Source organism: Ranitomeya variabilis, chromosome 5, assembly GCF_051348905.1.
Source record: "Ranitomeya variabilis isolate aRanVar5 chromosome 5, aRanVar5.hap1, whole genome shotgun sequence".
Taxonomy (NCBI): Eukaryota; Metazoa; Chordata; class Amphibia; order Anura; family Dendrobatidae; genus Ranitomeya; species Ranitomeya variabilis.
The window spans coordinates 470951638-470965112 of NC_135236.1; the positions used below are offsets into that span (position 1 = coordinate 470951638).

The window sequence follows — 13475 nt, forward strand, 5'->3', positions numbered from 1 at the left end:
CAGTGGTACAGTGAGAAGACAGTGCCCAGCTAATCACATCTGGTCCTATGGTCCCAAAACAGCTCTTCAAACCATGATTTCCCTGAAACACTGGAGCGTTACAGAGGAAAACATATATGGCTGCAATCGTAAACAATAATAATATATCAAGAATAAGTAATCACGAGGTAGTCAGAGCTGCGGCTGCTCTCTCACTCCCTGTAGATTACTTTACATCGACAATAGCACTGATCGGGCACAGGACTCATGTGACATAACCAACACATGAGCACTCGGGAAAGCAAGTTCTGACATCGCTGAAACACCACCGGCAACCGATCAGGTTTAGCAGTCTTTATTTTAATGGGGACAACCATTCAGACTGAGAAGTGGTTGTCCTGTCCTAGTAGTGGACAACCTCCTTTAAGCAATTATAGGCAATCTGTCAGTAGGTTACTTATAACCCACAATACTATAGATTATGACATGCTGATATAATATCTGCCATTACTACCTCTTGGGGTGATTCGAGTCCTCTTCGTCACTTTCTAAGCCTGTTTTCTATGACAAAATAAAGCTTTATAAACGCTTCATAGATGATCTGATTATCATATGGAAGGGGACAGAGGAGGAAGCAGCACCATTAATAAAGGAGCTCAATAATAACACCTGGGGGATTACCTTTACATCACAAATTAATAAAGAAAAAACGGTGTTTCTTGATCTAGAGATCAGCCATAGTGGGAAAAAAATCATTACGAAATCCCACTTCGAAAAAGTGGATTCAAACGGCACATTACAAGAAGTGGAAAGTTAATATACCCCACAGCCAATTTTTTCGCATCAGAAAGAATTGTACGAGAGAATCTGATTATGTAGCTCAGTCTAAAATTTGAAAAAGAAAATTTAAGGAAAATAAAGATACCCGAAAAATTTGATAAATGGTGCATATAGGGATAACAAAATAAAAACACAGGAGGAATGTTTAAAAGGAAAAACTAGGAATGCGGATAATTTGACTATTGGTAAAGAAAATAGTGATGATCGCTGGAAATTGAATTTTGTGACAACATTCAATAGGGGAAATAAAGTCGTAAGAACTGTGCTTTCAAAAAATTGGTATATCTTGAAGCGTGACCCTGTCTTGAGAAAACATCTCCCTGATAAACCAGGGATTACATATAGAAGGGGGAAATCTTTGAAAAATTTGGTGGCCCCCAATAAATTAAATTAACAGTTGGATTCAAAAAGAAAAAAACATTTATAAAAGTAAGGATCAAACTTTATGTGGTGTTCTTCAAGGAACCAGAGTTTTTAAATGTAACTCCAAAAAATGTTGTACCTGTGGGATCCTAGATCATGGGGCTAAAACTATCAAATGTAATAATACTGGTGATGTCTTTGAGATCCCACAAAGACTCACCTGTAGTAGTGATCATGTTGGGTATGTCATCACATGCAGTTGCAGTTTGCAATATGTGGGACGCACTGTACAGACACTGCGGTCCTGCATTAATGGTCACAGAAATAGAGCAAAAAACAGCTTTTTAAAACATAGTCTCTCAAGACATCTGCTAATTAAACATAATACAATTTTTAACATAAAAGTAACTCCGGTGGAGCAGATACCCTCTGGAGTTGCAAACAGGAATGCTCTATTAAACCGGAAAGAAACGTTTTGGATATATCGTTTGGGAACATTATTTCCAAATGGATTGAATTATATCATAGAGAGAGTTTAAAGGGGTTTTTTTGTGGGGGTTTTTTCTTTCTCTCTTGCATCAATGTTAACAAGGCTGTATCAATCAGTGGGTGTGTTCCTGAACTTGGCCAAACCCCAAATCAAGTTTCTGAGGCTGGGATAAAAGGTTTGATACTATATATAAGTGTGATTGATTTTTATACTAGTAGGATTTGTACTGTGTTTTTATGATACCTGAAGAAGGATATATACTGTATCCGAAACGCGTTGCATCTCCTCTATTTTAACTTATGAAATAAAAAAATATAAAATATCATCTTTGGATGTGAGTCCTGGGAAGCGCTGCCATTCATGGGCTGGATGTGCTTTTCTTGATTTACCTCTTGTGGTCAGCATTGACTGCTCTTACTGTAAAGAACCCTTTCCTATTTAGCTGCCAGAATCGCCTTTTCTCCACACTACAATGAATGTCTCCAGTCCCTGGAAGTAATAAATCACGTCATTAATTCAATTTGAGGCAATAAAAATTGTAAACGTTTGCATATATCTTCGCAGCCATAGGACGCTACTGCATTTTTATGCTTACTTTCATATTGCAGTCATGGCAGATATGCACCTGTTCCTTTCTTTTTTTTGCATGAATCATATATACAGTGGGTAGGTGATAAGAGTAGCAGGGGCTATAGCTAAGTTCATAAAGAAAATACAACTTTCCTTCACTTTCTGCAAATTACACTTCAGCTGGGAAAGCATTCTTCTTCATGTCCAAAGAGGAAAATGATGGAATACTTGTGTGCATTGTAAAAGCCAGGCCGGCTATTGGCACGGTTTTATTGTTCTGCAGAAGGAGCTGAACTCAGTCAGAAGCATGCAGAGCAGGCCAGCTCTTTCTGAACATAGGAGAAATTGTTATGCAGCACAGATTTGCGCTACAGCTGCAAAGTGATTTTCAAATGAGACACTTAGAGCACGGCCGGAATAAGAAATCCCTGGCTCTCCTGTGCGGGGCCGTTAATTTTGTCTATCGGATAACACTTTGTCACTGCTCCAGGACATCACCTTATCTTGTAAGGTCAGCAGGCTTCAGTAAAAGTATCATTTAATATCTCTATGGGTGTCAAGAACAAAAAATAAAATTCTATCGGATAAAATTCGCTGGACCATCGCTGGAAAAGTTCTTTACTGCAAACCAACAGGTGGATGCTAAACTAGATCCTAGTCTAAACTCTTTCTATAGTCAACACGCGTAGCAACAACATAAAAGCACATAATAGAAAGGACTTGTATAGAAACCATCAAAGGGGAATGTGTCACCAATGATTACAAAAATAAATAATACGCATATTAGTGGCCCAGATCCCTTTTTCTGCCCTGCAGCACATTTCTATGTATATCTCACATGGTATGAGAAATATGTAATGCTTCAAATCCTCTTCACTTCCAATTCTGTGTACTCGAAAATGTCACAAGATGTTACTGGCTTATGTTGAACAGTGACCTTTTTTTTCAGGGAAATTACAAAAAAAAAAGTAAGTATCAAATTGCCTTTACAGACAAGGCACAAGTAAATGCAACATTACTAACAAGATCGGATTCGGACATTTCTTGCCACGTTTTCTAGGAGAGGAAGAGCACTGAAAGCACTTCCATTTAATATTATTACTTTGTGTGCCTGCGATGTACGATTTAACGTCACACTGCTAAGTTTCTTTACAAAGAGTAAACTGTGGAAGAAGAAAGAAAATGACATCCAGAAAAGTGCGGATTTAAAGCTTATCCGTGCTCCACTGTATTCTAAATAAATACAGTCACATTCCTAGATATTTACTATGTATATAATATAAATATTAATTAAAATGAAACATTTAGCATTACTTTGCGGCACATCATCAACAAATAAAAAAGTAGTGTTAACCCTTTAGAGGTCTGGACAAAACCCTTAGTTTATCTGTCAGCAGTAAACCATATATAGGTGTAAATTAGACAGCTTGTAATCACCCAAATATTATCGGCATCAATGACAAAGGCTACAACACCAAGTGTCAGGAAAACGTTCACACAGCAGTTTTTTACACCAGTATTTGTAAATAAAACCATGAGTGGAAAAGAAAAGCTGTAATAAGAATGTACACCTCGTGTTTTGGACCCACTCCTGGCTTTGGCTCACAAGTACAGATATGTGAAAGTGGTCCAAATCTTAGCATGAAGCAACATGAAATCCAAACAAATGACCCTCAGGTCTTATTCACACGTTTGGATTTTTGGCCATTATTTCCCAAGTATTTTTATGCCAAAACACAGAACAATTTGTGAATTTTTCACTTATAGTTTTCCTTCTTGGTTCCAGTCCTGATGTTAGCTTAAACTACTGATGATGTATAAATTTTGGTCAGTTTCAAGCATCCGATTTTATCGTATGTGTTTTATCTGTGTTTTTCCACTGATAAGACTATAGTGGACATGTGTTTTAAGATAATTAAAAAAAAAAAAAAACAGAGACCAGCCAAGTTTTAGTTCTAGTCACAGGTCAAAATCACCCATTAAAGTCTATGGGTCAGTGAAAGCCCTGAACAGCACCCTAATGGCATCCTTTTTATTATGGACTGTTTGATAGGCGAGGCATGAAATACCTCCATCAGTTATTTTTTTTTGTAAGAGAAATGCTGGTGGTAAAAACAGACACACTGACCAGACACTGATGAAAATAAGTACGTTGTTCATATATGCAAAAAAAAAGTGAAACCAGTCTAAGAGGACACTCTACTCTCTCAAGACATATTGCATAGAAGAGATTTTTTGTTTTGATGTCTTATAGGGAGGTCAGGTTTGCAAACTGTCAGGAGGGGAAATCATATATTTTTTTTAAATTTTTAAAAAAATGTTCAAAAGAAAATAAAAACAGCACTATGACACCATCCACAGTGCAACATATTCAGAAAAGTTCTGATATTTGTAGGGTGAATTCACATACAGATTTGCTACAGCAATTTGGACGACTGTCCCATTCATCAGAATGGAGATTACAGATTTAGGAACGTATTTTCAGTCCGAGTGCTATCCGTGATGAATAGATGGCCAATGTTATTCAATGGGGCAGTGCAGATGAGTGATTTTTTTTACTGTCCTAATCTGCAGGTGAAAAAAAAAAAAAAATCACAGCAAGCCCTAGTTTCTCACGTAAATCACATGAGACTCACCCATTCAGGTCTATGGGTGCATAAAAAAAAAAATTAGATGCCGTACAGTGAAGCAATATAGTATCCAATTTTTACAGCTACATTGCAATTCTGTAACAGAAAACTGTAAATGATCCTGTAAATGATTGATAGCTGCTGCTGTAAAAGGTGGATTGTACATGGGTGACACGTGAGAAACAAATCGCCCGAGTTTTTCTGGATGAAACTCAATGATTTTTTACACACTCATGTGAACCTACCCTTATACAGAAGGCTTTCAATGGGAGACATTTCTGCACAAATCTGTTGTGTGTGAATTCAGAACAGAAATCTGTCAGAACTGTACAACAATCAGTAAGTGGGTTCAAACCAGAGATCATTTGGTGGATATTTCGGGAACAAACCTCGCAGGCAAATACATCACATTTTCAATGTACATTTGCCAAATGCAAACTATTTTCTGAAAACTAACATACGTGGAATTTAAAACATTTAAGCCACCAAAATGTAAACGGAAAATGGTATGAATAACGCATGCAATACATCATGCATTTATTTTCCTGAGCAAATCAATAGCACCACCTGACACCAAGGATAGGAGGTGGGCATTGATCTAGTGGGGATCACTCATAATTTGGCGCAAAGGGCTGCATGGAGCTGGCTCAGCACTGAATGATGAATGTGGTGGAGAAATCTCAGAGATAAGCTCATTTCCTTCTGCTGGAGGAATCAGCTCCTATCTTGGGCTTCCAGCATAAAGTTGGGTGTGTGACATGTGGACTTTAAACACTTGCATGCCTATCCCTGATACTCCTGGCAGTATGGGCACTGCAGGGTTATTTGCACACAACTAATCTATTAGCATCTCGAAGACTCCACTTTCTTATGGCCTGTCACAAAGAGCTGCACTACCAGCTCACACAAGCCCAGGGGATCCATTCACTCCCCACAGTAAAGAGAGGCTGATGAAAGCTGTCAGAGTAAATCTATGCTCACTTTTTGGATGGTTTAATTTCAATGGAGCATGAAACTCCCCAGGATTGTTAATAGGCTTAGCCAGGCGTGCCGTTCTCCCTAATATATTTTAATTATGCATCTGTCTTAATTGTAATCAGATTAAAAACCTTGAAAAGGGGGCACAAATTGAAGTTTTCCCCTATGATTACTTAGAACTTATGTCAGCTTTCTAAAGAGGACCACTACTTGGTAATGGAAGGGGGAAGTAGTCATCCAATTAACAAGAAATGATATGCAGCTTCTTAAAAGAGCAAAGATCTATAGGATGGGGCTATAGAGGGAATGTGAAATATAGAGATTTATCTGCCACTGCAAACACATGGCACTTAGGCAAAAACTTATATGACAGCGGGAAGTGAGAAGTGTGCATTTAAAAAAATGGCATTAATTCTAGGTAAGTAGGCTGGAGTGACACTGACCACAGAATGTGCTTTATGCCAGAATGAGATGAGAACATGTACAAAGCTGCACATCCCTGATTCTTCGAGATATGTCATCTCCCGAGAGAAAAACCCTGCTCTATCACAGAAACAAAGCTTTGGATACATAAGTACTTAAGTGCCCTTATATTTATGTGTTATAATATACAGAAGGTAGGATACATACAGTAGATATGTATATATATATATATATATATATATATATATATATATATATATATATATATATATATATATATATCACTGCACCTCCCAGGTCATCAGTGCCCATCACTTCACTAGATCAGGAATATTAGTGGGCATAAACTGTCTGTATATATGACCAACATTCGCTAAGCTACTAATAGTATGGATATAGTTCATGCCTCCTGGATTATGGATCACTAGATTACTGATCTAGTAAACTGCTGAGCACAGATGACCTGGGAGGTGCAGTGATGAGAAGATTCATAGAAGTTTTCATCTCAGATCTATCCTAACCAATGCGCAGTGAGTCCCTTACTTGGCACATTGGCATAACTGTGGTATATAGCATATATATATATATATATATATATATATATATATATATATATATATATATATATATATATATATATATATATTTAGTATGAAGTTTACACCTCGGTCCATCCTGTGCACTGCAGTGATCCCCTTGGACGATGGGCTGGAGGCGCAGGGACGATGGGCAGGAGGCGCAGGGACGATGGGCAGGAGGCGCAGGGACGATGGGCTGGAGGAGCAGGGACGATGGGCTGATGGGCTGGAGGCGCAGGGACGATGGGCTGGAGGAGCAGGGACGATGGGCTGGAGGAGCAGGGACGATGGGCTGGAGGAGCAGGGACGATGGGCTGGAGGAGCAGGGACGATGGGCTGGAGGAGCAGGGACGATGGGCTGGAGGAGCAGGGACGATGGGCTGGAGGAGCAGGGACGATGGGCTGGAGGAGCAGGGACGATGGGCTGGAGGAGCAGGAACGATGGGCTGGAGGAGCAGGGACGATGGGCTGGAGGAGCAGGGACGATGGGCTGGAGGCGAAGGGACGATGGGCTGGAGGCGAAGGGACGATGGGCTGGAGGCGAAGGGACGATGGGCTGGAGGTGCAGGGACGATGGGCTGGAGGTGCAGGGATGATGGGCTGATGGGCTGGAGGAGCAGGGATGATGGGCTGGAGGTGCAGGAATGATGGGCAGGAGGAGCAGGGACGATGGGCTGGAGGAGCAGGGACGATGGGCTGGAGGAGCAGGGACGATGGGCTGGAGGCGAAGGGACGATGGGCTGGAGGTGCAGGGATGATGGGCTGATGGGCTGGAGGTGCAGGGATGATGGGCTGATGGGCTGGAGGTGCAGGGATGATGGGCTGGAGGTGCAGGAATGATGGGCTGGAGGTGCAGGAATGATGGGCTGGAGGTGCAGGGATGATGGGCTGGAGGTGCAGGGATGATGGGCTGATGGGCTGGAGGTGCAGGGATGATGGGCTGGAGGTGCAGGGATGATGGGCTGGAGGTGCAGGGATGATGGGCTGGAGGTGCAGGAATGATGGGCTGGAGGTGCAGGGATGATGGGCTGGAGGTGCAGGGATGATGGGCTGGAGGTGCAGGGATGATGGGCTGGAGGTGCAGGGATGATGGGCTGGAGGTGCAGGGATGATGGGCTGGAGGTGCAGGGATGATGGGCTGGAGGTGCAGGGATGATGGGCTGGAGGTGCAGGGATGATGGGCTGGAGGTGCAGGGATGATGGGCTGGAGGTGCAGGGATGATGGGCTGGAGGTGCAGGGATGATGGGCTGGAGGTGCAGGGATGATGGGCCGGAGCTGCAGCGCTGGTCCCATCACACACAGCAGGCAGTGAAGTTACCAGGAGGGGGTGATGCTGGAGGAAAGGTCCTGGAGAAAGTTTCCCTCCTACCTGTCATCATAGCAGAAATCAGCGCCCAGGGTGTTGAGATACAGGACGAGCCCCAGGGCGCTGCTCAGCACCTCAGCGATCATGTCTCCTCAGCCGCGGCTCCTGCTCTGCCCCCCGCGTCCTTTGTCTGGTCACAGCCCGTTCTCCATGCCTGCTCGCCGGCCGGGGATGGATGGGGCTGCCCTGCCCTGTGCACTCCGTCAATCCCGGGATGGCAGCTTCCTAACCCATGTCCGTGGTGTAGGCGGCGGGAGGGGTGGGCGCTGTGGTGCCAGTAGTAGTGATAGGAGGACCGGCGCTCCCAGCTCTCCCCGGCAGCGGACTGTCAGCACTGAGAGCAGCCGGCCAGCAGCATCCCGGGAGCAGAAGCGTGGAGCTCCGTGCTGCCCCACTGCGCATGCTCGCCTGTCCTCCCCTCTCGGGCCACGCCCCCTATTCTTCTCCCGAAGCTGCTGCCTACTGTGTCAGTCTCCGCCGGTCCCCGCCAGCTGCTGCCCTGAGCATTGTCTCACCAGTGATGGAAGAGCCACCCAGCTTTCCCACACCCCTGAGAGGCTGCCTGAGCACATGTAGTAATGCCTCCCTTGTCATTGTAGAGCGGCACATTGCTGTTCAGGACTCTAGAAAAGTGAGGGCGGCAATAATAGGGGTAAGGTCAGAAATGACACCCCACCTGCAACCAGACCCCACTGTCGTCAGCCCCTGAAGCATTGCATACAAATACGGGGGGCCTCATCCTAGATATGGGGCACAGTGTATAAAAAGGAAGAGTGTCATACTTCTCACAGAACGATGGGTTATAGTGGGGCCCAAGAGTGCAAAATAACCAGCAACCACACAAATGGCTGGAAGGGAAAAAATAAGGAGGGCACTGACCCTGGGCCCGACCGCCGATGGCATTACTACAGCGGCCCCCAACACTCCGGCACCATCGTCACACCTGACAGCAGCGAGGGGGCCACCACCACACTCACCACCATGAATGGGCCAGCGGGAGCCCCCATATACTATAATGGCTGTACACTCTATGCATGAAAAACACAACGCGTACAAAGCAAAAAGAAGTGCTGGGCCTTCAGGGATAATAAATGTGTGCGGCACGTGGTGGGAGACTCGATGGTAATGCTGCCTGAGAGGAGCCAGGGAACAGCGTTTCTTCACACCTTAGGGCTCCATCACAAGTCAGTGGGTCCTGTATGGAAGGCACGAAGATATATATCTTTCCTGTATCTGTATGGATGGTGACAGTTTTCACACGTCCGCAGACCCTTACACAGGCAGACCCATTCATTTCTGTGCCCATGTCAGCGTGTTTCCATGGACCGTGTGTCTGAGGGCAAAATATGAATATGCTGACATGTCCGTTTTTTATCAGCAGCACGGGCTGCAATATGTCCCGCACATGTGTGCACGGATGACACACTGATAACATCCGTATGCCATCGGCATGACACGTACCAGCGCCAGGGAAAAAGCACTACAGTTCGCCGGGTGCTGAAGGCCTCTTGTATCATGGTCACCTGGTCTCCCTGAGGTCAGCATGAACAGGCAACAATGATGGGAGCTGTATTCAGCATCATGTGTAAAATAGATAATTAAAAAAAAAATGGCATGGGCTGCTGTGTAATTTTAATAACTAGCCGAGGGAAAGCCAACAGCTGGGGGCTGATGTTACTAATCTGGGAAAGGGGACAATTATCCGAAAAGGTTAGGCTATTAATAAAAGCTGACAGCTGTTTGCTTAACCTTTACTGGTGAATTTACGGGGGACCCCAGCCAAAAAATGACGTAGGGTCCCCCTATTAATTCTATCCAGCAAAGGCTAAACAGACAGCTGATGCGGACCCCAGATGCCACGCATATGTAACATACGGACACGGATAGCTTCGGTACTTGTCTTTCCAGTACCAGAAATATCAGGATGTGTGAAAGAGCTCTGTGTGATGTTTCTTGGTAAATACAACTACTGTATGTGCCTGCACCTACAGTATATCATTTATCAGTGGGGCAGCACAGTGGGTTAGTGGATAGCACTAATGATGATAGAGTACTAAAATGCTCAAGTGCTCGGTACTCGAAATGAGCGGGTCAGATGCTTGGGCTCGACCCGACTACCGAGTACAATGGAAGTCAATGGGAAACTCAAGCATTTTTCAGAAGACCCTAACAGGAGGGCTGAAAAATCGCTGTGATGGATGGAAACAGTGTTCAAATGAAATGGGAACCGCATGGGGAAGACTCCCAGGTCGCTGATGGGTTCAATGTTGTCAGATTTTATGTTTCACATTGAAAGGGGTATTGCCATTGCTTACATTTGTGACATGTATACAGGACATGTTATAAATATATAGTAGATGTGGGTCCAAGAAATATAACTTGCATGTGTTTTCGAACAAGTCCCTTTCACATGCTGCTGTCAGTGGAAAGATAGTCGGAATTCCCATTCATTTGGATGGGATTTCCTGTCCTCCTTTCAACTGATAGCCATGTGCAAAGGCCCTGTTCTCAAGATGCATGCAGTTACCATTGGTGGAACCGACATCTAATATACATCTACGGCATTTACTGTGGACATAACATACAGGTACATAATGCGAATCCCCCTTTAACAATTTTTTTGCAATGTACCGACCAGACAGTGAAAAAAGTAACACTTTTTGACCTATGTCTGCAATGGAGATCTAACTATACATGTAGCATATATGTTGTTTGCTTTGCCAGTGTACAGTACACCATAAACAGAGTCTTACAAACAGAATGGTAATATTAAAAAAAAACCTTTATGTACCATCAATATACATATATATATATATATATATATATATATATATATATATATATATTGACATGTTCTATCAGGTTTGTATATATGGGGTCCATTCCACTGTATGGAGGACTATGTGTGGCCATTATACTGCATTGATTACTATGTGAGCCAATTATAATGTATGGAGCACTATGTGGGGCTATTATACTGTATGGAGGACTATGTGTGGCCATTATACTGCATTGATTATTATGTGAGCCCTCTATAATGTATGGAGCACTATGTGGGGCTATTATACTGTATGGAAGGCAATGCATGGCCCATTGGGCCATATACTTTCTACTGCTCTTACACAACTTACTATTTCAAAATGTTATTCTAAGATCTATTAATTAAAATGTACTTTGCTCGTGGGACAACCTCTTTAACTTTGTTTACATATGAAAAAGTCCATAGTTAAATTTGATGTTAAGGAAAAACTTCCTCAATTTTGGCCTTTTTTTAATAAATATCAAGGTTGTCGCGCGACTTTGTCCAAGTTTTTAATTTCGGCCCGCTGTGTATTTCACATCTTTGCTCTAAGGGTACAGTCTAACAAGCATATTGCCGGTCTGAGTTCTGTCTTTTAAAAACAGACAGCACATGGACAGCTTTAGTACCAATGTTATTCAATTGGGCTGATCAGATGATCAAGTCTACATGTGAAAAAAATCTAGTTATTTCCACATGTTGGGTCAGACTCACCCATTGAAGTCTATGGGTGTGCAGAAAATAAACGGATCTCATATGGAACACCCGTACCACATTAGTTTTTTACGAATTCATTGCAATTCTATAATTTAGGAAACTATAAATGGACTTGTAAATTATTAATAGCTGCTGATGTAAAAAAAACAACAGATTGTACACAGATGAGAAGTGAGAAAATAATCTTTTTTTGGATGAAACTCTGCCGAATTTTAATACGCTCATGTGAACCAGGCCTCAGACTGTAGATGGATCCATTTTATCTAAAGTTAATTTGAGGCTTAGGCACAAAGAAACGTGAGTCTCCAGGGTCTGATCTGAAAGGGGTTGCTGGCAGATGGGCATATGTAGTTTGATGAAAATGTGTACCAATAACCTGAAGTTTTTACATGTATATTCATGTATATAATAGTGAAAAGTGCTCCTAAATAGTGTTTGTATATGGGCACACTTTTACTCTAAGTTGTCCAAAAAATGGCACTACCTGTATGCAATTCACCCAATGAGGCACACACGAATGTTAAGAGCAACAACTGAACCACTCCAAAAAATAAAATGTGACACTTGTGCCCTTTTACACCTGAAAGTCTGGTATTAGTTAGCTGACAGTAACTTGGAATACAAAATGTGGCATACACTTAATAAATTACAAAGTTAACCGCACCCCAACCTGATCTCTGTCGGCAAGGAGGAGAAGATAATTTGCTCCAGTTTTGCTCTACGAAGCTGTCTGTTTTATAACTGTGCCCGTTCTTTTAGAGCTGCACATATTAGGATATACATCAACAGTGTTCAGTTTAGAATAGAAAAACAACATGTTTCGTTTGGCACATTACTGGTAACGATGCTGAAGATAGTCGTCATTATTGTAATAGTGCCAGCTCTCATTCTACATACTTTATGCTATGTCATGACTTGTGGTATGTGTGCCAAAAAATACACCAAAAATGATGCCATTCGATAATAAATAAATCCACTGAGAATATGCTAGTCTTGAGGTCGGACACGAGCATCTATAGGATGCCCATAAATAAGTGCTCTCATTAAACAGGGCACAATCAGGATTGCTGTAAATTATTGGGTTAGTCCGTAAAAATTGGAAATACTTTTATCCAGTGTCTAGCATAAGTAAGAAAAAGATGTGTTTGTGATTTTTTGGTCAGAGTAGGAGTAACTTTAACTGATCTTTTGTGATAGTATTTAGCATCAGTTCACGATAAAATTGCTCATGTCTTCATTTTAGCATCTGATTTGTAGGTGTACAGTATATCACTGATCAGCTTTATAGCACATTCTACAATTCCAGTTTGTATGTAAAAAATGTTGGCTACATGTGATTTATGGACAAGTTGTAGTTGAAAAAGAAAGAAATGTGGTTGGCAACTGTTGTCACAAAATCAGAGATGGGGGTGGGAGGGTGTGTGTACATTGTGCATAAGGCTACTTTTACACTTTTGTCTTTTTGCCTCTGTCGCAATCTGTCGTTATGGGAAAAAAACGGATCCTGCAAATGTGCCCGCAGGATCCGTTTTTTTTTCCATACGCTTTAATGGACGACGGATTGCAATGGATGGCCACAAGTCGCATCCGTCATGCGACGGATGCGTCGTGTTTTAGCGGTCTGTCGTGCCAAAAAACGTTCAATGTAACTTTTTTTGTCCGTCGGATCCGCCATTTCCGACCGCGCATGCGCGGCCGGAACTCCGCCCCCTCCTCCCCGCTCATCACAATGGGCAGCGG

General features: G+C 42.7%; 1 protein-coding gene across 1 annotated transcript in view; it reads right to left on the minus strand.

The window, feature by feature from the left end:
* TMTC2 (transmembrane O-mannosyltransferase targeting cadherins 2) overlaps positions 1-8605 on the minus strand; it is a 364646-nt gene extending 356041 nt beyond the window's left edge. The window contains exon 1 of the mRNA XM_077265461.1: positions 8222-8605. Coding sequence (XP_077121576.1) covers positions 8222-8304 — 83 coding nt within the window. The 5' untranslated portion in view covers positions 8305-8605. The remainder of the gene's footprint in view (positions 1-8221) is intronic.
* Positions 8606-13475: the final 4870 nt, after the last annotated feature.